The following is a 25,273-nucleotide window of genomic DNA, read 5'->3' as shown; positions in this document are numbered from 1 at the left end:
TTCAAGGCTGAAGCTGTTTAGACTATATCTGGTGAAATTATGGTAATTAACCACTTTTTGAAAATTTCAGTGTTGAATGTAGAAATGGAAAATACAGCAGTGTTTGTGTTTGTCGGAACTGTTGAAGTCTATATTTTGAGTACAGTGACAGATGGATGAGGGTGATGGTGACTGACGGTCAAGTGAATGAATGGAATATTTGGCCTTTGTTTCAGCCAGCTTGCGGATCTGCATTTTTTGCATCATGTAATATTTTGAATGCATTATCGGCTTTTTATACCTGGACCCAAGTGGTTGATGTCCTGGTCATCAGTTGTTTGAGACACGTGGGGATTAGGTGCAAATCTTTCCCTCCAAAGAAAACAAGCTAATCACCCCAAGTCATCTGAGCGTATTACTTCTGTGTGACATACAAGAACATATTTAAAAGATGAGACGTATGCCCAACACAAACATTGGTAATGTTGCCAGACAGCAGACGCTCACCCAGTGTGTCTCCCACACGCTCACCAGGCGCTGGCCATGCCGTCGAGTGTGCGGGCCGGGAGCCTGAAGGACCCGGAGGTGGCTGAGCTGTTCTACAGGGAGGATCCTGAGAAGCTCTTCACGGACCTGAGGGAAATCGGCCATGGGAGCTTCGGAGCAGTCTACTTCGTAAGTGGCACCCCTGGATTTTAATGCAGAATTGTTTACGTTGAACTCACACACATCAGAGCCCTTAAACATCATTCTTTTGCATAATATGCAGCCGGTGGTCTGCGCCCTGTAGTGGTTCACGGGTGATGTGTTTGGATCACCCCTCAATGCTGTTTAATAGTTCTGATTTTACTGCAGCTGTTGGAATCAAAAGCCTTGTGAGGAGAGTCATGACTATTGGAAGTGTCTGAATCTGCCAGCGAGGAGGCGAGAAAACCTGTCATTTCTGATTACGATTCATTTTTTTCAGCCAGGTTTTTGTCCTGATTTGACAAACAATCCAAGCTATTATTCAGAACTGAGTAAATGATATGGATAAAGTACATGCTTGGAAGCCATTCTCATATTTCACTCGACAACCGAGACAGACCGTGAAGTAAATTAGCTTTGATTGACAGCTTCCACAGTTGTGAAAATCAGTGTTGAAATTATTATAGCAATGTACCACATGATTGTAGAGGTTTAAATATAAATCTGCAAATTGTTTTATTTTTTACTGTCAGTCTACAGTATTCATAGCGCAGTGCGTAGATTGACGCTACGTACTGCGCTATTCGTATTGTAGACACAGTAGTATACTGGAGCCTTCAAGGCGGTTGGAGGTGCGTGCAATGCATAGCCTTCACGTATTGTTTACGTATGGAGGATGATTTAGTCTCAATAGCATTTAAAAAAATACTCGTATCGGTACACGGTATCGGCAAGTAGCTGAAGGTTAGTGCTCCTCCTTTCAAAAAGTGTCATCGGTGCATCCCTAATCAATATTATTTGCTTTTATTTGTTCTTCCAATCAGGATTAATTAAAATTTGAAAACATAACGTAGCGAAATATAAATGAAGGAAGAATTGTTTCCTGTATTCATTTATTACCTATGAGTTGCAGATCACATGAGCATCTCAAGCACTAGCAACTAATTTTGTTGGATTGAACATTTTCAGAGGATATTCCACTGGGAAAGAAAAACAAAAAACCCATTGAAAAAAAGCAACACATTCTAAAATGTAAGGTACCATCATTGAGAAGTAGCTCCCTTGGCTTAAATTTGCAGATATTAAGAAGAGGTGGATAGTTGATACATGACTGTACGATTGATCTTATAAGATGTTGACGATATAGAAGATGATGATGATGGTACCTCCCAATGAAAGAGAAGGTTGTTATATTTGTCAGCTGAGGCTGAGATGTGGCTGGAAAGAGGAAAAAAGCATGGTGGGCGTCAGGGACAAAGAACAACGTGGCAGTGGTGGATGAAAAATCATGTTTAATGAAGGGTGAAGAGGAGCTGGTCACGGACAGGAGAGGCCAGAAAAGAAGAGAGAAGGAGACACAGCAGAAATCTTTGTTTCATGTAATCCTGTTCTCTTTGTTGTCACAAATGTAAAAAAAAAAAAGCTCCATGAATCACTGTTGTGTTGTGCAAAATGTTTGATTATTGCTACCATCTGCTGATACTGCTGATAGTCAACCCTCAACTCAAATTAACTGGTAAAAGACTCCGTAAATATTTCTATTCAAGAAACAGTGAAGAATAGTTCATCATCTGTTGTTCTTAACCTCCACATTAGGCCCATGACATCCGCACAAATGAGGTGGTGGCCATCAAGAAGATGTCCTATAGTGGGAAGCAGTCCAACGAGGTAACCACACTCCACACCATCATCAACTACTGTCGATCTTGGATGCATTGACAGGTTCTTGTGTGTAATTGGCTCTGTTTTTCCTTCCAGAAATGGCAGGATATCATCAAGGAGGTGAAGTTTCTCCAGAAGCTTCGCCACCCCAACACTGTCGAGTACCGTGGCTGCTACCTGAGAGAGCACACCGCCTGGGTGAGTGTGCACATTGACATATACGGCTATTCTTATTTCATCTACATTCATGTCATAATTACCATTGTTATATTTAAGTAGTGGTTACCATTGGTGTGAGCGAGTGGTTGAATATAAAAGATTGTGTTAAGCACATTGACGCTGCTGAAGCAATAAAATACTGTCTTTAGATAAAAATTAACTGACCATTTAATTGGTGTGATTGAGTGCACATATGACCGTCTCTTTGCAGAGGACTCTCAGCAAGTCTAGAGTTTACTGTCACTTATTTCCAGCGTTGGCCTGATATAAGGTCCAGTGTCCTGCAGGCATACTTAATAAATAAAAAAAACAGTACAGAAATGTATGAAAATCTCATTGAACATATTTAAAAATCATCTAAAGTAAGTCTTGGCTTGGAGTTTAGCAACAGAAAATGTTTTAGATCATGTCTTTCTTTTTTAGTTAACGTCATGATATCCAATAATTAGTTGAAATTTAACTATCATTTTTTTTTGTACAGAACAAACATGGATTCAGCGTTAATAATGGCTTTTGCAGAATTGATGAGCCATGATCAGCTACTTTTTTTTTACATTTTTCTCTGTGTGCAGCTGTGAGCATTAAAACCACATCTGTATTCTAACATGTACAGAAACTTCACTCTTGGTCTGGCTGGGATTGAACTGTGTGCTTGTTTCTGTGTTGGGTAATGACAGGAGACGAGTTCACCACAGCCATTGGCGCAAGATTTTTGGAATTGTTCTCACTTTTATGTGAATTTGACAAAAGTCAAATGTTTAGATTTCTGAACGCGCAAGCTTTGGCTCCACTAAAGAAAAGTTCACCAGCATTTCTCATCAGAGAAGTTGGAGTAATCTTGGTTTGGATGCGGTCCATCTAAACGGCCCATCACCCTCGGAGCTTTTGTGCTCGTCTATTACGAAATGTCACCATGTGAAAAGTCGCACACAGTGTTGAGAGAAAGATTTAGGCGGTGAAGCACAACTGGTCGATGTTGAAGGGAACGCTGCTCTCTCACATATGGTCTCTTCCTGATCATGTGATTGCGGCGTCTCAAAGGTCGCAAAAAGACATACAACCAGCTTGATTCGCCTATTGACGAAATCCATCGCGAGTAAAGCTGCATGTGGGAGGATGTGAGCTTGTCACAAATGGTAAACGACAGAATACCAAGCATTATGGGATTGATCCTTTGAATCAGATATTTGTTTCGCATATAAGAGCATCAATCTGATCACTTCATCCAGTGTTCACGTAAACTGGACTCGTTTCACTTTGTTTTAGCCTGAGATTAAAAGGCATTAAAAAATCTGTCTCTTAATTTTATCTGCTCTTTTTTTCTTTCCCCATGTGCACTGTCTCACGTTGAAAGATACTTTCATACTTGTATCTAATACTTCCTTCTTTCGTCTGAATCATTAAGCAAGTTGTATATATTCTTCCATTTGACTTAACTTCCTGAACCGACAGAATCAGGAAGTGAGGATTACATTTAGTCTCTGTTCATTTCATGAGACATGTTCACCTTTAGAGGTCTTCTTAAGGTTTCTGGCTTCTTGAAAGTCGGAGCAGTGAAAAACCATTAGAAATAATGCAACTTCAGTTGCATTTAAAGAATCAGAAACAGCCTGATGGCTAATAAATATTTAACATGTATTGTTGAAGCAACTTTTTTTCTGTGTGTGCATATATTGCAGACTCCTGGAAATGCTCCAGGAGAAGCACATTTTACAGCTCTATTATGAGGTGGACACAAGAATGCTTTTCTGTGATGCACTTAGTTTGACTTGAGCTTTCCCAACTTAAACTCTCTGCTGAGCTCTTGTGTGGAAAAGTCTTTAACTATGCACATGCTGCAATCTCACACTGTGCCGTCTCTGTCCTAGCTGGTGATGGAGTATTGCTTGGGTTCGGCTTCCGACCTCTTAGAAGGTACGTGGGGACGACGACATGCACTAATGAGTTAATTACGTGTCCTTCTCTTTGCATAAACACTGTCTCATATTGCGAAATGTCTCTCCTCACTCAGTACACAAGAAGCCTCTTCAGGAAGTGGAAATAGCTGCCATAACCCATGGTGCATTGCAGGGACTGGTGTATCTTCACTCTCACAACATGATTCACAGGTGACCCCCATTTTCATTTCTCACTATCTGTATCTATTCTATCTATCCTCCCCCACACTCCTGACAAGAGACAAAACAAATCCAGGGGAGAAAGCACAAACTGTGCTGCCTGAGATAAGCTTATGCAATGGTGTTTATGCTTTCACACCGTGCAGCAACACATTCTAGTGCATCTTGTTATTCCTGAGCCTCCACAGCTCTGTGCATATTCTTTCTCGCTGCCATTTTTTTTCTGACCCTGTCATTGTCTTGTCATTTGATGGTTTCTCCCAGGGATGTAAAGGCAGGAAACATCTTGTTAACGGAGCCCGGTCAGGTCAAGCTCGGAGATTTTGGCTCTGCCTCCATTGTTGCCCCAGCCAACTCCTTCGTGGGAACACCTTACTGGTGAAAGAAGTTTTGTACTCCTCATCCGCTCACCGAAAAGAAAAAATGTTTTGACATAGCTTACACCTTTCCAGTGCCAGTGACCCAAACACTTACATGAGCATCGATTTTATCCAAAAACAGCCAGTTGTAGACCACTGGAAGTCTTCCCTTCCAGCTACGTCTGTTTCCATTTTTAGCTTGAAATCCATTGTGCAGTTGTATTTATCCAAGTTCTTTTTTTTTCTTTTCTTTTTTTTTATGTTAACCTTTCCACAAAGTGCAGCACAATGTTCTGAGTGGTCAAATACATATTATAGGCTTAACATCAAATAAACCAAACCACAGTGGACTATTTTATTCACACAAAGAGCCAGGTGCACTGGTACTTCAGAGTGTCGCTTTTATGAGTTTAGACGGTTTGTCAAGCTTTAGAAAAAGGCTTTTCAGCCGAGGAAATAAATACTTTGTGCTGTAAAGGAAACAGCAGTGGCATTTGAGTTCAGGACAAATGACAAATTGACTGTACAAATTTGATTAGTCTTTATTCCTGACTGCTAATATAAATAATCTTGTACACGCACATATAGATTATGCTGTTGTCTAAAATTGCATATATTTGAACTGAGAAAACGATAGAATGGGTGCTCATCTGATGCAATACTTTGCAGCTGAAAAAAGATTGTGATGTAATGTTGTCACTGCACTGCTATATAAAGGAACTATCTTTTAGTTTCAATAGCACTGAAAAGGTGTTATGTACAGTCTAGTCAGGCTGATCTTTACATACTGTTGGAGAGAAGAGAAAAGATATTTGTTTTAAAGTCAGATTCACATTCATTCAAAGCACTCACAATGCGAGATAAACTTGAAGAATGTGAACCTGCAGGGTTTTAATAGGATGTGATTACAATTTCAACGCATATTTTCATCTGTATTTCAGCAAAAGAAAGTTCTTTTTTTTGTATCTCACAAGTGCCCCAGAATCCAGCGTTCAGCAGCTCCAAGTTACTGTTGTTACTGTACACGAGGCAGCCTAACCCTTGTAATGTGTGCTCATGCAGTGGAGCTGTCGGAAATGACAGCAAGCCCCGAGGTGCTGTTCTCTGTTGGTCCAGGATCAAAGGAATGGAGCTGGAAATGGCTGAATTGTTGTTGTTTCCTCTGTACAGGATGGCCCCCCGAAGTGATTCTAGCCATGGACGAGGGTCAATATGATGGAAAGGTGGATGTGTGGTCACTTGGCATTACCTGCATAGAGCTGGGTAAGTGGCAGCCATACAATGATGCAGAAGTATTTTTTTTTTTTTCCTTTTTTCAAATGTTTACCAAGATGAAAGCACCCAACCATTTTCATTGCTTTCTCCCCTCTCTCTCTCTCTCTCTCTCTCTCTCTCTCTCTCTCTCTCTCTCTCTCTCTCTCTCTCTCTCTCTCTCTCTCTCTCTCTCTCTCTCTCTCTCTCTCTCTCTCTCTCTCTCTCTCTCTCTCTCTCTCTCTCTCTCTCTCTCTCTCTCTCTCTCTCTCTCTCTCTCTCTCTCTCTCTCTCTCTCTCTCTCTCTCTCTCTCTCTCTCTTTTTCTTTTTTATTTTTTGATCTTTCTTTTTATTTGCCGCGCTCTTTCTCTGTCATGCTCTGTCATCTCCAGCGGAAAGGAAGCCTCCTCTGTTCAACATGAATGCTATGAGTGCCTTATACCACATCGCCCAGAATGAGAGCCCTGTGTTGCAGTCTAATCACTGGTGAGAGATAATGGCATTTTCTAACCATATGAGTCCTTTTAGGCAAAGAGGATTGTTTTATTTTTCGTGTTAGTCTGATTTCTCTTATAAATACTTTCAAATAGAATATGTCACAAAGGAATTTCAGCGTAATTGAAGGTTAAGCGTTTTCTTTTTGTATAGCACGTCAGCCAACTTTGATGTGCAATTGTAATTTGTTTTACAATTTTATTGATTTTATGAGGGCTGTACAGGGCTATGTGTCCAAATTTGTAGTTTTCTTTGACTGTTGGACCAGGTTTTTACTAAAAGTAAAGCTGCAAATTTTTATTTGAAATGACTTCATTTACATTTCAAAATGCAATTGTTTCACAGGTACTATCCATTACGTAGATACTCAAAAAACACTTAATGTAGGACACAAGCACTAGTGTGCTGATGCTGTTCTCCTTAACAGGCCTTCCAAGCTGCTTTCATACGTCTCAGTGCCTGTATAATGATGCATTTCTTTCTCTAGGTCGGATTATTTCCGCAATTTTGTGGACTCCTGTTTGCAGAAGATCGCTCAGGACAGACCTACCTCTGATGTGCTGCTCAAGGTACACAAAGGCTTTTCAATAACAGGCCATGAACGATTACTTTTATCACTAGAAGAAGAGGAAATCTGAGAAAGAGGACAGTATATTTTTGTTTATATTCCTATAAAAGGACCTACATCTGTTTTGCTCTCAAAAGACATGCATGAAAGAATCATGGAATAATTAATTTTAGTTTTTTGAAAATTCCCAAAATATATTAAAGTATATATGAAATGTAAGCCCCAAAAATGTTTTTCCACTTTTATTGCAGTTTTGATGAAAGAAAATATAGAGTGGAGTGGTAATGTGAAAGAAAGAAACTTTGTGTGAATCCATGTCGGCCATTTCAATGTATTTTTGTGGTAGCGATTCTGACTTTTTAAAATATTTTTCAAGAGCATACTTAGTCTACTGGTTAGCTGCTTTTGGGTCATGTTATGTTCACACCATCTCTGTCCTTTTCACTCCTTCGTTCACCTCACACGTCCTCCCAGCACCATTTCCTATGCAGAGAGCGTCCCATGACGGTTGTGATGGACCTGATCGCACGCACCAAGGATGCTGTCCGTGAGCTGGACAACCTACAGTACCGAAAGATGAAGAAAATCTTATTTCACGAGGCGCACAACGGTCCCGCACCTGAAGGAGGTGACGAAGAAGAGGTGAGAATGGGGCTGACGAGGAGAATCTCAAAAGAAAATGCAGCAGTTCAGTACTTTTCCATTTTTTTGTAACTGGTTTTGTTAAGCAAGACTGGCTGCATTTCTTCAAAGTTAGAAAGCGATAAGATCTGGTAGCCCAGCATCCATCCTGCTTTGTTATAAAACTATTGTATGCAACATGTGTTCATGGCCATACAAAGGCCTTTGTTTCCTTTTAATTCTAGCTTGCATTTCTCTGGAAAGGAAATGAAAGAATTCAGAGTATGTGGAGTGGCTCTTTTTAGAGTGGCGGTTTGTGTTTGTCACTTCAAGGCACTTTTTTTCTTTTTTTTTCACCCCCACAGTATCAAAGTGATGTATGATTTAGCTAAAGACACCACTGCCAAATTTAAAACCTAGTCACCATCCCTAAATGTCGTTTCTACCCACAACTTTTTTTTTCCATCCACTTTTTTTTTTTTTTCCTTTTTCTTTCCACCAGGATGTGGAGCAGTATATGCTGCGCACCGGCACAGTTAACAGCATGGAGAGCTCCCACTCTCTGCCCTCCATGTCCATCAGCGCCAGCTCCCAGAGCAGCTCGGTCAACAGTCTGGCAGACGGCTCTGATGACAGCGGGGAGATGGCCATGATGCAGGAGGGAGAGCACACAGTCACCTCCAACAGCTCCGTCCTGCACAAGCCTCTGGTTAGTCCAAGTGTGAAACTGTCTGTGGGAGGACACCAGGTTTGAGAGTCCTGTCCCTTTCAAAAACATCTCACACTCTCTCCATTGGTACATTGCTGGAAAGAGCAAATGATAGTTTTGGTTCATCTTATAATTCAAGCAGCAATATTGTACTAAATGAAAATCTGTAAGTCATATATTTTTTTAATGCTTTTGTGTCTTTCCAAGTCTGTATTTCTCAATGACAAATCAGTTGCGCTACTTTAGATGTAATGATCATCCACAAAGGAAGCGGTTGTTGGTTCAGTTGACCACATGCATGCTTGCACCACCTTCAGGAATAACCAAGTAAAAACAGCAGTTTGAAGCTGCAGAGACATAGCTGACTTGTCAGTGTTGCTACATATAGAAGAAAGCAGAAAATGACCGCATTGCATGGTAGCAGGCTCAAACAAACAACGCCAAGTAAAGTGACAAAGCTTCAAGTGTTGGACTATCACTGCACAGATGGCTGAACGATGAATAAGTTAATTGATTGCTGCGTTATATTTGACTATTCATTTTGAAATTCCCACGTTCTTTTCCTCATTCTTCTGCTGTGTAGAGCCATGACAACATCTACGATGATCCCTATCAGCCAGAGGTCGACACACAACGAGAAGCTTCATCTGCTGGTGGCGGTGGAGGGGGCGGCGGGGGCAGGCGGCGGCGGGGCCGCGACCATTTTGCTACCATTCGTACAGCCTCGCTGGTCACCCGTCAGATCCAGGAACACGAGCAGGGTTCGGCCCTCAGAGAGCAGATGTCCGGGTAAAGTCTCATCTCAGTTTCCTGATATTTGAATTGTCGGAGAAGAAGACCGAAGTCATACGGCGATGTCATGTAAGCGAGGGAGAGGCCAGATGCTTGTGTAACACAATGTGAAAATGCTGCTTTGGTAGTGGTAGTGGTTGCGTCTGTATTTACAATAGTTGCACACATTGTAGCAATGATTTGTTGACATGGTTGAGCTGAGTCACCTTTGCCACATGTACAGCTGCTGATCAGATTTAGTATGAAAATGCCTCTTGTTAGTATTTGATAGTTGCTCCATAACATGGTTTTACAGTGCCAACTTGATAAAACTTGCGACCGAGAGTTAACTTCTTACCTTGTTTTTCCTAACAGCTATAAGCGAATGCGGCGGCAGCACCAGAAGCAGCTGATGGGCCTGGAGAATAAGCTGAAAGCGGAGATGGACGAGCACCAGCTGAGACTGGACAAAGAGCTAGAGAACCAGAGGAACAGTTTCTCAATGGAAGGAGAGAAACTCTCCAAGAAGCACCAGGCTATCCTGGAGAAGGAGGTAAGCAGTGACGGAGTTTCTGAAAGTAACAAGAGAACGTCAAGGTGAAGATTTCATCCTCCAGAAGTTCCGTTATCATTTTGTTTTGGTTTTTTTTACTCAGACAAAGGCAGTCTTGACGGAGGAGAAGAAGTTTCAGCAGCATATATTGGGCCAGCAGAAGAAGGAGCTCACTGGCCTGCTGGAATCCCAAAAGCGACAGTACCGTCAGCGTAAAGAGCAGCTCAAAGAGGTTCGTCTTAGTTTTATCACAGGATGTCTTCAGTCAGCTGTTAATCACATAACAGAGGGAAAGTTTGCATACGGTGTTTGCCATTGAACAACGAACGATAATTACTTTTTCATGTGTGTCTACTAACCCTGCATTGAACTATCGAACATGACTTTGAGCCAATAGTAATCTTTTTTTTTTTTTTTTTTGCTCAAGGAACTGAATGAGAACCAGTCCACACCAAAACGGGAGAAACAGGAATGGTTGGTGCACCAGAAAGAGTGTCTTCAGCAGCTGCAGGCAGAGGAAGAGTCCGGGCTGCTGCGCAGGCAGAGGCAGTATTATGAGCTACAGTGTCGTCAGTACAAGAGGAAGATGCTGCTGGCACGTCACAACCTGGAGCAGGATCTGCTAAGAGAGGTAATGTCTTCTTTTGAAGGAACATAAAAACAACCCGTTGGAGTCATATGAAAACAAATTACACAATTCAAACACTTCATTATTTTTATGGCTTCATTAACGTCAAATGTTGTTGCCGTTTTGACTATTTATACGTTTCATCGGCTCTTTGTGGCGAATTCAAAGCATTGATTCCATGAGTGGATTTATTCCTATGTCCAGTATTGTTTTGTAGTTCTTCATGTAGTTCTTCTGCCTGTTCACAATTTTGAGTTCACATTTTCAAAAGCCAGTATGAATGCAGAGTGAATCGGTTTAAAGGTAGTTTGCTGAGTTTACTTTGTTCTTCTCTGTATCAAGAATTAGACTGCAGATGTGAACACTGCCGCAGAGATTTTCAAAATAAGTTTTTCAAGATTTTGCAGATCATAAACCAACTTGAATGACCTGAGATCTGCATTCAACAGAAAAATACACAAATTAACTTTTTAAAGTCGGTTAACCAGTGTGTATCTGACCAGACTCTTAATTTGTCTATTGTTTATATCCATCAAATGTTGCTCAACATGTCATAGAATCCAGATTTTAATTCACACACAGCGCAGCCGCAATGAAGGAGAAATTACATTGTGTAGAAAATTAATCAAAAATAGCACTGAAGTGGCAAGACACAAGGAGGAGAGTTATCTGAAGTTACAGTTATTGTACGAGGTACTGTTTTGTCTTTTGTCTGCCTTACTGCGTTCATTTGCTTTGGTGATGAAGCCAACAACTGACATCACAACTTCTGTCTGAGGCAGGGGGGAATCTTGTGGTTTGGCCAACAAATGCCAATGTGACAGACTTCGACCAATTTCAGAAATTGTCTGCAGTGTGAAAATCGTATGGCTGTGATCCCTAGTGGTGTTTTGTTTTCATGCCAAGTCCTCCTCCTCTAAGTTCTAATAATTCTTCTCTTCCCAAGGATCTGAACAAGAAGCAAACTCTGAAGGACCTGGAGTGCGCCATGCTGCTGCGTCACCACGAGTCCACCCAGGAGCTGGAGTTCCGCCAGCTGAGTTTGGTGCAGCGCACGCGGGCCGAGCTGATCCGCACGCAGCACCAGACGGAGCTCACCAACCAGATGGAGTATAACAAGAGGCGCGAGCAAGAGTTGCGCCAGAAACATGCCGTGGAGGTCCGCCAGCAGCCCAAGAGCCTCAAAGTGAGTGAGAGCACCCAGCGCCAGGGGTCTCCTGAGGAGAGCCAATCAGCAGAGGGGTGCAGTGGCAGCTGGGTCAGTGAGGCGGGGGAGGTGGGGGTTGAGGTGGAGGGTCAGGGAGACAGAGAGTTGGGAAAGGAGAATGAGTTGACGGTGAAGGAGCTGTACGAAGTTGACGGTGAGCTTGATGGAGCTGTCGAGGATTTCAATGATAATGAAGACTCTAGGGAAAGTGTAGACGAGGTGGACGGAGAAAGCATCTCTATAGTTGATGGGAGATGTGAGGTAGACGAGGAGGACGGAGAACCCAAGGAAGATGATGAAGAGTGGAAAATGAGTGAAGAGGGGACAGATCTAAGGGAAGTTGAAGGAGAGCAGTGGGCGTACGAAGAGGACGACCACAGCAATACTGCATTTGATGAAGAGGAAGAGGAAGAGGGGGGCAGAGGTGTGGCTGATGGTTGTCCCTCTGAGCTCTTCTTGGCCCCGTCCTCGGAAAAGAGGCGGCTGCGTGAGCGAGAGATCGACGAGCTGTCTGAGTTTTACTTCCCCAATGCTTTAGAGGAGTTGGAACCCGTTCCCGTCTCGCCCGCTCCCACTTCTTCCCCTGCTCAGACCTCTCTACCGTCACTCCTCTCTCATGCCATCTGCCTCCTCCTCTCCTTCTCCGCTGCCGCCCAGCCCTCCAACCTCACCCTGCTGCTCCTCTCCATCTTCCTCCTCTCCCTTCGTCGCTCGCCACCGCTGCCCTCCGTGGCCTCGGTCCTGCTCTCTGCCGAGCTCGCCTTCTTGGCGCTCTTCTTCTCTTACCTATTCCTCCGGTCCTGCTGCTCTCTCTCGCTCTCCAGCTACTTGTCCCTCAGCCTCTGGGCTAGCGGCCTCTTCAGTTTAGGACTTTCTTTTAGTTTGGGGATTTATTACATCCCCATGATTTTGATCTCCGCTTCCTTCCTCAGCTCTCCTTCTCTCTTCTTGTCCTTGTACCTGGTTGTGGTACTGATTGTCAGGCCGGCCCGTGACTTTCTTCAGCTTGCGCCCCGCAAGGTCAACCGCCTTTGCATGCGCATCCTTTTCCGCCTGCCTCGGCCCCTGTTTGCCATGTGCCAATCCGTAATGGGCGGCATGGCTGAGCGTAACCTATACGAGATGTTTCCCAAAGCAGGCCGCAACTGGGGTGTGCGCCAGTCCAAGATCCCGGTTCCCTTGAAGAGCTTGCCCTTAGAGTTCCAGGTTCATTGCAGAAACGCCTCTCCCATGTCCAAGGCTCTGCTCTGGGCGAGGCGTTTCAGCAGACGTCCCCTCGGAGTCCTGGCGGATCTGGCTAACTCGGTCGTGCTGAAACTAGCTCGGCAGGTCGTCAAAAAGCTGCCACCGAGTGCTCGGCTTAAACTCCAAGCACTGGGCGTCCTGAATAAAGAGGCTCCCAGCAGGTTGCCCAGACTGTTGCCTCGAGAGGTCAGAGAGCAGAGGCAGAGTGAGAGGAGGAGGAGAGAGAGGGAGAGACAGAGGAGGGAGGAGAGGGTGCGGATGTTTCGCGAAGAGGGGAGGTGGGAGTGTGGGCTGAGGAGAACTTCATCGGGGAGGTTTGTGAGGGGGAAAATTCGGCCATGGAGATAACAAGCGTAGGACAAATCAAAGAAAACTGGGGAACTGATGTAGGGGATTCATGTCGTACAGCTGCCCATTATTTGTGTGTCTTCTTGGATTTGGCCTCCGTCCCTCTTTACATAATTCCAAACATGTTTATGGTCACATTTCTTGGAGATGAGCTGTACTTCATGCACTCATCTGTGCGTGCGTGCGTGCGTGTGTGTGCTGGCTGAAAGTAAACATGCACGTGTGTGCCCACAAGCCACATACGTTTGAAGTGGGATCCGCGACCACAGTTGCTGTACCAAACCCAGTGAAGTTTAAACATTTCATTTATTGTGCTTTTTGTAAAAGTTTCTCAAAAGTTTCTTGGATTTTTTATTATTTTGCTCTTAATTTGTAAGACAAATATTTTTATGGTTATTTTTCAGACCGTTCTTTTGTGCAATGTTTTATTTTTGTTCTTTTTTTTTTTTTTTTTAACTACTTTTACATTGGTCTTATTTGATCAGCTGCACCGTTTTCTCAGTGCTTAGAACAAATATTACAGTGTTGCAAAGCTTTGTGACGATGATTTCACTCCCTGAAGCTGAATACTGTGAAAAGCAATATTCATATTCAATCATTTCACTAGCATTACCCTGAACACTATCTCTGTCCGCCATGCAAGTGCAATAAAAAGTTCAACCAAATTATCTTGGACCACTGTAACGGGTGGAGGTTATATATGGACCTAAAATACCAAAGTATGGTAACATTTAGCTGAAACAATGACCAGATAAATCAGAATATGAAGTTTATGTGGACATATGGGATCATTTTACATGCAGCTGGTGAAAACCGCCATCCTTCCCGTTTTAGTTAGTTATACTATTTTATTGCGGTTTTTGCAATGATTATGTGATTATTTACCATGTAAACATTTCCCCTGATAGATAGAAGAAGAGTGCCTAGTTTCAGCTGTTTGCACAAATATCAACAGTCTGTCGCTTAGTGACATATCCTGAAGTCATCATGGGATCGTAAGAAAGCAGGATGTTCTTCGTCGTAGATTTAGGTTTGATATAAGGAAAAAAAAAAGTATTTAATATCTCAGTGTAGCTTAATTTATATGAAGCCATATAAACAATCTTTTGAGAGAAACAATCTTCAAAAGGAAAGGTTGATAGTACTACTGAATGTGAAAGTCGAGACAAAGCAGCTCACTATCAGATGAGGGGATATCCCGTGATATTGAATGCTCATTTAGCTTTGCACTGACCCAAAGCCATTTAAAATAAATTAATATAGAAGAACGTGTTGCTTTTCTTCACTGAAAACATAAAAAATTGCACCTGTTCTTTGCCTTAAACTTGTTTGGAAATCATTTTGTGAATATTAAATCCCAAAAAAGTAGCAAAGATACATGCACATCTGAAAAGATTATAATACAGTAGAAAAGATTTAGTTTTCTCGTGGTCACAGAATTTTAATTTAACTTAACAAATGGCATCATTACAAACAGTCACTGACTGTTTAAAGCAAGCGATATTAAAATGGAATCCTGTAAAACCAGGAGTCTCTTAAGTGGGCTGACCTGGGGCTGGATGAGGCTGGATCAGGTATTCTACAAAAAAAGTGCAATGGAATCGTTTTTCAACATGAACGGTTCTTCTCTTGCCTGCTCCTCTGGCAGCGCTTCCTTTCACGCAGCTGAGCCACGTTTGACTTTGAGGGAAGAAGCAGCTGCGATCCTCAGTGTGTCTTGGTAGATGCTCATCAGTAAGTCTGGACCTGTACTCTGACTTATTGAATTCATGCTGGAGACGGGTTTTTCACAGATATGTGCTCCCAAAAAGGCATCTGGTCCACTCGAACAAGCTGGAAAGCCTAGAGAAGTTGGGAGTGGCCAATTCTCCCAGAAAATTGTAGGCTCTTCTGCTTTTACACTCGCCTCCCTGAACTTTGAGTTGAGAATTGCCCTGCAGTGCCAGTGAGCACAGGAGAAGCATCATGCAGAGCGAAGGAGGAAGGGTCGGCAAATATTTGTAAAGCAGCTCTGTGCATCTCGGACGTCTCCAAACCAGTGATCAAATTCCTCCCGTGGCTTCATAATCCACTGAATGTTGTGCCTGCATTCACTAGTGTCTTGAGGTTTGTCTTGAGAGAGCTGGGCTTTGCAGAACAACTTTTATGGAGAGTGCTCTCATGTTGGTATAGGCAGCACTGAGCTTGGAACTGCTTGTTCAGTACATTCGGCCCCTGTGTGATGTCAACCAGAAGCTTTTTTTTTTTTCTTTTTTTTTTTGCAGCACTGAGAATTAGGAGATGTCATTGTTTTGCAGACTCTTTCCATGTGCTTGCCAAGACAATATCGGAACATGTATGAATGTTCCATTTTTCCCATTTTGCTGCACAGTGACTCCATCTGCCTCAAGATGATCTTTGGCGGTTTGTGGAGGTGGTCTGTAGAGTGTTTTTGATCATCATTCTCACCATCATTCACCTCTGATAGTGATCTTAGCCTGCCTCTTCTGTGCCTGATCGTCTCACTATGTTCCTCACAGTGGAGACCCAACAAATCGGTAGGCTTTCAGTAATAATTAAGGTTTTGAGATGCGCCTGTATTGCAGTTGATCAGCCTAAACCAGACATTTCCATTAAAATATACTGAAATAATTCCTCTTTAAGAAATATTTATTTTTCAAGCCAAACATTTGAGTCATTACAGCTTTAAATTTAAACATGAAAGAGATTTGACGGCGTCTGTCTCTGGAGACTAAAAAACAAAAACGGTTCAGGTGAAAAACTCCAAAGAGCATGATTCTTATAAAACATCTGTGATACAGGGAAAAAAGGTGCCTGGTGTGTCACAGAGAAACGACATCGGCGCCGCTCGTATGTAGGAAAAATCACCGAGTGTGGAAACTCGGTCTTAACTGTAAAACGATCTGGGGGGGGGAGTAAGAAAGTAGGACACTGTTTCTCCTCATGCATCGTTTTGTTTTGTCTTTTCTTTTTATGTAACTTATTTGCCATTGATTATTTCATTGATTTCCTGTTCCTGTGTATGTTTACATGTTTGCATTCTGTTTGTTTCCACAGAGTTATATCACTTTTTTTTTTTTTTTTTGATTATTTATTTTATGCAGTATCTATACGAGTAGTACTGCATTCTGTTTAGGAGGCATTTCGTCATCCTTTATTTTATTTTTTAATTAGCTGCATGAGTGTTGGCATACTGTACGGCTGTGTGCTCCCAAACAGACATTTTGTTATACTTAGAGATTTTTCTTTACACAAAAATAAATTCTTTTGTGTTGAAATCATTGTCTTGTTTGTGTTTATGATTTGTTTTTATGTTTCCATTATTATCATTTGTTTGTTTTATCCTCTTTGGGTTTTGTTTTTTTTACCGAGCAGATAATTTCCTTCAGTTTTTTATTGATGCGACTCCTCCTGTGTCATCACACGCTGTGTCCTCCTACCCTTCCCTTCATATTACCCACAATATACATCAGCACTATGTTATTCAGATGAATGCTGCTTTTAGCAGATATGACGGGAATCTGTTTTTAGCTTCTGAATCGTTAGTTTAAATTAATTTCACATGAATAGTAACAACGGTGTGACTTTGTCCCACATGAAACTCAAATCTAAATACAGATACCTGGACCACGTGCAGCCAAATTTGGAAAAACATTTACTGCTTAAACAGGTGACGGGAGGACAAAGATCATATTTACCACATTTGTACCAGATTTTAACTTCTGCAGGCGAAAGTCGAGGTGAGAACCGTTGAGATGCCTGTGTTGATTCACTAAACCTAACTTGTAGACGGTGCTCGGAACGTTTTGAAATCACGCTGACTACTTCTCCTTGGAAACGGTGGCAAATGCAACTTTTTTGAAAAGCTGCTTCCGCGAACCACAGCCGTTGTGAATAGTTCTTCTGCACATGCTCAGTCGATGGACAGTAACAACAATGGCAAATTGTTCTCTGCACACTTGTGTGGTTTAATTACAAAAAAACAACCAACGGCACCCACTAGTGGCCCTACATGAAAACAATCATTTTCAGCATTAAAGCTTTAAAAGGACATTGTTTTTAAAAGGTTGCTGTGTTATGGTGAAACTTTTCTGAAACGAAAACGAAAAAATGGTGCATTTTCACTGTAAGCGCTGTGTAAACGGGGCCCGAGTCAAGATTAACTTGGTCGCCAGAAATCTCACACTCACAATTTAACCAATTGGTATTTCAGAGTTTTCACCCTCATAATTATTATTCCTGATAAAAGTTGTGCCAAAAGTTTAAATAGCCCTTGAAAGTGGTGGTATGCAAAGTGTGGGACTTCTCTGCATGACGGGGGTGCAGGAAAAAGAGAAATAAGGGGGTCAGGGGGATGTCTTTTCCTTTTAAAGAGAAATCATTAAAATATACAAGTGGAGGATAACAATATATTTTAAAGCACATAATTTAAGAATATATATTAAAAGTGATAAATGGAATAAGCTTCAGTCATAAACCATAACTTAGTCAAAACAGTTTCATATTTATGAATCAGATGGTTCAAATTGAAAGCATCTAAACATGTTTTTTTATTATATCAGAAGCATGAGTCCTACAAGCCTGAGTTTACAGTCGTGGTTTGAAGCACCATTGTTATAATGAAAGATCAGGTTATTCACTTTTTTTTTAATCTTTTATTACTGAAGTTTTCAATTAAGTATTGCATTAAATACAATGACAGAAAGGATAAAAAACACATAGAAGACTTGCAGTCTTCAGGCTTCTTACAACCTCAAAGAACAAGAAGGCAGGGAGAATGTTTCGTCTGTGGAGGACTGAGTCAGTGATTTTAGAAATGTGTTTGATTCATCAGTGAAATAGCACTTATAATGGAGAGAACATTTTGTTCCCTGCAGTGATAGAAAAGACGGAAACACAGACCAGAAAGAGGAAGTTTCCTACAAATTGAGCTTAAAACCTAAGCATTACAAATAATCAAGTTACTAAGTAGTACTAATAAGTAGTAGTTTTGTATTTTTACCCACACTTAAGTACAGTTTTACACCATCTACTCGAGTATGATTTAAATTTACAGTTCATATCGAGTGCGCCATCCTTTTCAATTCATACTCAGACATTAGATTTGCATTTTTCTTCCAAATAGGTTTCAATTTGAAATTCACATAAACTCTTATTGTTTAATTATTCCATTAGATGTTTGAACCTACATATTTTGAATCATTGCATTATATAGACAAAGCATTTAAGTACAGTTAAATATACTTACCCTTTAAACTTTGACTTGCATATTGATTTTTGAAAACGATGTAAAAAGCTGTATTTGAGGACAAGTTTTTCAATACATTTGCATTTCAGCAAAATACCGTCAATACTTAAAACACATTGAGTCCCAAAACATTGGTGAGTTATAATTTCAACACTGCTGAGACATTAAAGCATCCGCAACTGGACAAAACTCCACAAGTTACAGAAGCAGGCTTCTTGGGCTGAACTGCACTTAAGTGGCTTCATTAAAGGGTTTGTCCTATTTAGTTAACAATTGGTAATAATATGCATGGAAGCACACCACAACCAAAACAAACAGATGTTTGTTTTCTTCATGGCATAAGGTTAGGAAAACAATCTTGTAAGTCTGGGATGTCAAATATAAGGCATGCCAGCCAAACAGTTAAATTTGACCCAGTGTCAAAATCATAACAATATTATCTGCAAGCTTTCTTTTTTTTTCTAATAAAGTAGCTACCAGAATGAGAATAATAATTTTAGGAAATTGTAGGTATTTTATATTAAGCTTATTAAAGTCGCTGGTACTCCCAACTTCTCGGTTTACATCATTCAGGACACTTCGTCTAAAACTTGTGAATCAAACCTGATTTGCCATGGCGAGCCCCGGTATTTCCATTTTTCTGATGATTTTTGATTTAGATTTTTCAACAAAAATTTTTACATATCACAGGAGCACTTGAGCCCAGCTGCGTCCGTCTCTCTCCTCTCTCCTCCAGTCCAAAGAGCTTCAGATCAAGCGTCAGTTCCAGGACACCTGCAAGATCCAGACCCGTCAGTACAAGGCGCTGCGCAACCACCTGCTGGAGAACACGCCCAAGTCGGACCACAAGGCCGTGCTGAAGCGGCTGAAGGATGAGCAGACTCGTAAGCTGGCCATCCTGGCAGAGCAGTATGACCACTCCATCAATGATATGCTGTCCACACAGGCTGTGAGTAAGGCAAGGAAACGTCGTTCACTTCACACTCGCACCACACCACCACTGCTGTGCCCTGGCCTGGTGGGGGGGGCCCTCCTTCCCACCCACCCCACCCCACCCCTCCTTCGCCTGTCTGACCACCCGCCCGCTTGTCTGCTCGCCCGCCAACCGGCCTCCTCCCGGTCCCACAATTGTGTGCGACTCCTTTTCCAAAACATCCTTCACCTTTTCAGTAATGGGGGAGACACGAAATCGTTCCAGCTTCCAGTAAGAGGTTACTTTTATTTTTTATATTTACATTAAAAAAAGGGGGGGAAAAATGTTAGAATATTTCAATCCAACACCATATCTTCAGTTCCTGAACCGCTTTCCCATCCTATAAACCCATTATACCGCGGAGGGTGAGCAGTGATTCTTTTCTTGTCCCAGATTCTTTTTTAAAATCTGAACAACAAAATACCTCGATGCCAAGCTTCAAAAGCCCAAAGCCAGATTATCTGATTCTACGTCATTTGATTAAATAGAGTTGAAGTCAGGTCCTTTAACGTCCACCTCCTGCCTTCCTGAACTGCTTTAGCTTGTTCTGTGGAGACGTAAAAAATAACCGACGGAATGTTCATTTCCACGATAGCACTATTCTCACTAGTGATAACAACCTAATGGGACGCCTCCTGGGTTCACTGCTCACAAAGGATAAAGTATAAGTGATGCACTGTCTGTGACTCCTCAGATTGTTAGTGTGGAGGAATAAAGGAAGAAACCGTGTGTTTTGGTTGACGCCCAACAGCCTCGCCCCGCCGCTCTCTGGCCCTCCAGAGTCATCGCCTGGCCTCTCAGTGTGAGACTCCACAAATCCACTCATTTTAAATGAATGAAATCTACCAGGAAAAGGATGGGATGAAAGACAAAATGTCTTTTCAATGACATAACCCCTCTGTGCTACTATACTGTAATTACCTCACATGGCATCCTGCCACGTAAGCCCAGTAAGCCAAATCCCCGCTGCCCTTGTTTGTGTGCAGTGGTTAAAGTCTGTTTGGGAAGGCTTCCCACACCATGATTAATCTCAATCCTCAGGTCAGAGAAATATATATTTAAATGAAGAAAACCAAACTCAATCTGTGTTCCTGGAACCAGGATAGAGACCAGACGTCGCCCTCACAGGTCGAGGAGCTCAGCCGGTGCGATTATACCAATTCATTTAATGTTTACACTTTCCCCACCTCGTTCTTTTCACTGTCTGAGCAATGATATAGGAAGCTGTGTTCCCCGATGTCCAAGCTCTGATCAAAACAAAGGATTCGGTAAAACAAACACGCATTTACATATATATATATATATATATATATATATATATATATATATATATATATATATATATATATATATATATATATATATATATATATATATATATATATATATATATATATATATATATATACGTATATATACGTATATATGTGTGCCATATATACATGTCCATAACATACAACAATAGTGATAATGCCGTATTTGTGTTGATTTAGGGGATTTTATTTGACATGTTTACTCATTAACTACCGATATACTGTAGTATTTTATCTTTTCAACCATTTGAAAATAAAGACGGCGATCTCTGCTTCAAAAGTTACACAATATTTGGATGTTACACATAAATTTAAACTGGAAAACCTTCGCTACAAGAATGTGTAAATTTGTCTCACACGCTCCACTTTGCACTCTGACACTTGATTCCACACAGACAGAATATATAATAAATTGAAAGCACAGACTCTGTGTCATTAGGCTCTGGTTGAAAGAGTCAAACACGACATGCAGCACATGCAGGCACACACTGATAAAACCATGCAGCTCACTCTCCTCAGTCCTCACCCTCTCCTCTGCATCTGCCCTCTCTTTTCTCTCTGTTGTCAGACTCTCTCTACTCCTTTCCTCTCCTAACCTCTCCAAAGTACAACTTATGGCCTCAGTCTGTTTCTTTTCATTCTACTACCTCCCCCTTGTTCTTCCTCTCAGCTCCGACTGGATGAGACCCAGGAAGCCGAGTACAAGGTGCTGCGCATGCAGCTGCAGCAGGAGCTGGAGCTGCTGAACGCCTACCAGAGCAAGATCAAGATCCACACCGACACACAGCACGAGAGGGAGGTCAAGGACCTGGAGCAGAGGGTGTCCATCCGCCGGGCCCTGCTGGAGCAGAGGGTGAGGGCTTTGGGGCAACTATTTGTATGGAAGCACAGTTCCGTTACAGGTGGTGCAAAGACTAATTTAGTTTGACATGTAATAGTTGCAAACTGCAAAACTCTAGACTTAGTCTGAAAGGCACAGTGAGCATCTAATGTGAAATACGATGCTGTAAAGCCTTTTACACTCTTTCAGTAATGTTCAGTCATGATTTGGCCAAAACCACAGCTCCGTGACCGAAACAACCGCGCACTGTTATTCAGTTCAGTGTGTCTTCGCTAATTCAAACATTGTTTACAAGAATGTGCAAGACTTAATACAAAAATATAACGAGCGAGTCCGTACAAGGAGCGTCTGAGCTGCCGACTGAGGCTGCCGGTCCGATATGAGAAAGAAACAAATCCTCTACTCTAAACTAAAGTAATTGTATGCAAATAAGTATTTGATCTGATTTCATTGATGGTCCTGTGACACAGTTTAAAAGCTTTGTTAGCTTCATTTTAAAGTTTAAACGTGTTTTGTGGGTCCAGACAAATGTTATTTGGTGAAAAGTGGAAAAGTTGCCTCTTTTGGTCAAAAAGATTGCAGAACAATGGCCGAGTCTGGCCGGCGCTTCGAAATACAAGAAAATAATTTTAAAGTCCAAGATCCAAGTTATTATACAAGAAGAGAGTTTTGGATTTTAGATGACAGATATTTTACCCTCAACAATTCTAATCATCCAACTAAAAAAATCTTCAAAACTTGGAAAAAGAAATGAACAAATATCATTCCCTCCCACTAAAGACCCTTTTTAGTAGATATTCTTGAGATTTTAATCATTTCACACTATCTCCGTTTTTGCCACAACTGGTGGTTTTGACAATGGATTTAATCAAATTAGTGAAAAATGTAATTTATATTGACCAAAACTTGTTTGAAAATGAGTCATTTTCAGGATGAATGTGATAAAGTGAGTTTCTAAGTGAGCAGAGAGTTTCAGGAGTAAAGAGTCTGGGGGTCAGAGGGATGCCTTTTCTTCAGCATGACTTTCTCTCTTAATTGTTGAAATGAAGTCATGAGAAAAAAGGTGTTGCAAACTAACATTAATGATTATTTTATTCAACCATAAGTCAGCAGAACTGAATTTATAGTTTAATAAATTGTGAACTTCATGAGGTCCACTGTGAAACCCCAAGTTACTGAGATGACGGAGGTGTGCACTGAGGTTCGACATGAGAAGTGAGGATGTGATGCGTTTCCTGTGTCCAGATCGAGGAGGAGATGCTGTCCCTGCAGAACGAGCGCTCGGAGCGCATCCGCACCCTCCTGGAGCGGCAGGCCAGCGAGATCGAGGCCTTCGATTCGGAGAGCATGCGTCTGGGCTTCAGCAACATGGCGCTGACGGGCATCCCCAGCGAGGCCTACCCCAAGCAGGGCTACTCCAACGCCCCACCCCCCGGCTCCCGCTCGGCCGGCCACTGGAGCCACGGCATCCACCCCCAGAGCATCCCGTCGCAGCAGCTCTCGCGCCGCAGCCACAACAGCAGCAGCAGCAGCAGTAGCGGCATTGGCAGCGGGTCTGGAGACCGCCGCAGCGAGTCCTCCTCCTCCTCCTCCCACGGTTTGGGGATGGTCTTGGGGCTGGGGCGGGACGGGAGGGAGGTGCACCATTCGTCCCACTCCTCCGCCTCCTCTTCCTCCTCCTCCTCCTCGTCTTCCTCCCACCACCAGCGCCACCACCTGCCGCAGCACTACCACCACCAGAGCACGCCGCAGCTCTACCGCGAGCGGGAGAGGGATCGAGATCGGGAGCGGGAGAAGGAGAGGGAGCGGGAGTGGGCCGGAGTGCGAGGCTCCGGCGGCGACCTGGCCCACCCACACCCCCTGCCCTTCTCCCATCACCTGCCCTCACGCTCCTCCTCCCAGTCCCTGGCCATGCTACCTCCCCCACCGCCCGCTCCTCCCTCCATCTCTGGCCCCTCTTCATCCTCCTCCTCCTCCTCCTCCTCGCAGGGGGGCATATATGGAGGCGGGGGGCTCGGGGTGCGCGGAGCCCCCAGCCTGATGGCCCTGAGAAACAGCCCCCAGCCTCTGAGGAGGACGGCGTCTGGCGGGGGTCCCGGAGGCGCCGGGGGCAGCGACGGTGTCCTGAGCCGAAGCACCTCGGTCACGTCGCACATCTCCAACGGCTCCCACCTCTCCTACTCTTAGACGGCAGGAGGAAGCTCTGACAGCGTGGTCGCACCAGATTTAGGAAGGTAGCTATCACAGGTTGCATCTCAATACTCTCAGCTTGCCACTTTAAAAAAAAAAAAAAAAAAAAGATTATTATTATGATGATTTTCCTGGACTGATCCCAACGTTTAAAGTAGGTCAAACGTAGAGGGTTTCGGGATATCACCCGTTCTCTCTTAATGCACAGCAAGTCAAAGCGATCAGGCCGAAGCCAAGAGCGGTCAAGCTGACGGTGCTGAGCTGCATCCTGCCTCTTCAGACTCAGGGTGGGTTGAGAGCTCTTCTCCCATTCTCACAGGTACAAACAAGGGAAGGGAGGAATGTAAACGCACGTGACGCCACTGGATCAAAGTGATATTAGATTTTAAAAAAAAGAGGAGGTTTCCATTTAATGTTTTTATCTTTGTTACCGCCTGTATAAAAGTAAGCCAGGACGCGTGAAAGGAAAGGACATTTAGCCTTTGATTTTTCCCTCCCGGAGCTGCGGAGAGAGCAGACGGCAGCCTCGGCCTCTTCTATGATGTTCTTTGCTGGAATGGAGAAAGCGAGAGGACAGGGGAGGAAAAAAAGGAAGAGGATGTTTTGTTGCATTGTGTATGTACTTGTACGTAGTCGTTAGTGTCGAGATATTAACTAGCAAGCACTAATAAATGGGGACTTCATAAAGCGGACAAAGTTAAAAAACACGATAACAAAAGCAGTAACAGGATGGATTACTTTAGACTCCAGTATACTGGAGCTTGAAAAACACTTTATATTGGTTTACAACAGTTGATGTTTTGTTTATTTATTTAATTTTTTTTGTATTAAGTGTATAAAAAAAAACAAAAAAACCCTGAAAAACAAGTTGCTTGGAACGTCACCAATGCCTTTAAGGGGTTCTTAAAGGGATGTCGTGCCATCAAAATTTTTATTTGATGACTGCAGGATGATTTAAAGCCGAATACAAATACACAGAATGTTTGTAAATTCAAGAGACTCTTCTAAAAATGCAGCTGGGAGGAGGAGAAATCTTTGTGTGGACATTTGGAGATGAAGAAGAGGGGAAAAAAAAAAAAGAAGAAGCTTTTTGGCATTCATGACATATTGAGTATCTAAACAAAATAGGTGTCTACAGGAGTTGCTCCGATGCATGAGATAGATGTACAAAAAGAAAAAACAAAAACAAAAAAAACATTTGTAAACATGACCAAACACATTTGAAAATGTACCGTATCTGTCCAAGTTTCACTGACATTTAGATCACTTGTCCCACATTTTTGATCTT

The 25,273-nt window shown here is 42.5% G+C and overlaps 1 protein-coding gene across 1 annotated transcript; it reads left to right on the top strand.

The window, feature by feature from the left end:
- taok2b (TAO kinase 2b) lies at window positions 1-25,035 on the top strand. The gene is given in 21 exon segments (XM_080482005.1): window positions 1-42; window positions 514-654; window positions 2,263-2,334; window positions 2,425-2,526; window positions 4,416-4,461; window positions 4,559-4,655; window positions 4,929-5,042; window positions 6,194-6,200; window positions 6,202-6,286; window positions 6,668-6,761; window positions 7,258-7,339; window positions 7,813-7,980; window positions 8,462-8,668; window positions 9,252-9,457; window positions 9,815-9,992; window positions 10,096-10,224; window positions 10,420-10,623; window positions 11,567-11,806; window positions 19,405-19,617; window positions 21,625-21,807; window positions 23,041-25,035. Coding segments are annotated over 21 exon segments (3,513 nt in total). The 5' UTR covers window positions 1-39; the 3' UTR covers window positions 23,983-25,035.
- Window positions 25,036-25,273: the final 238 nt, after the last annotated feature.

This window comes from Lipophrys pholis, assembly GCF_963383615.2.
Source record: "Lipophrys pholis genome assembly, chromosome: 1".
In the NCBI taxonomy this organism is placed as follows: domain Eukaryota; kingdom Metazoa; phylum Chordata; class Actinopteri; order Blenniiformes; family Blenniidae; genus Lipophrys; species Lipophrys pholis.
Note: the sequence above shows the minus strand (reverse complement) of the source record. Positions and strands in the feature narration are given on the sequence as shown.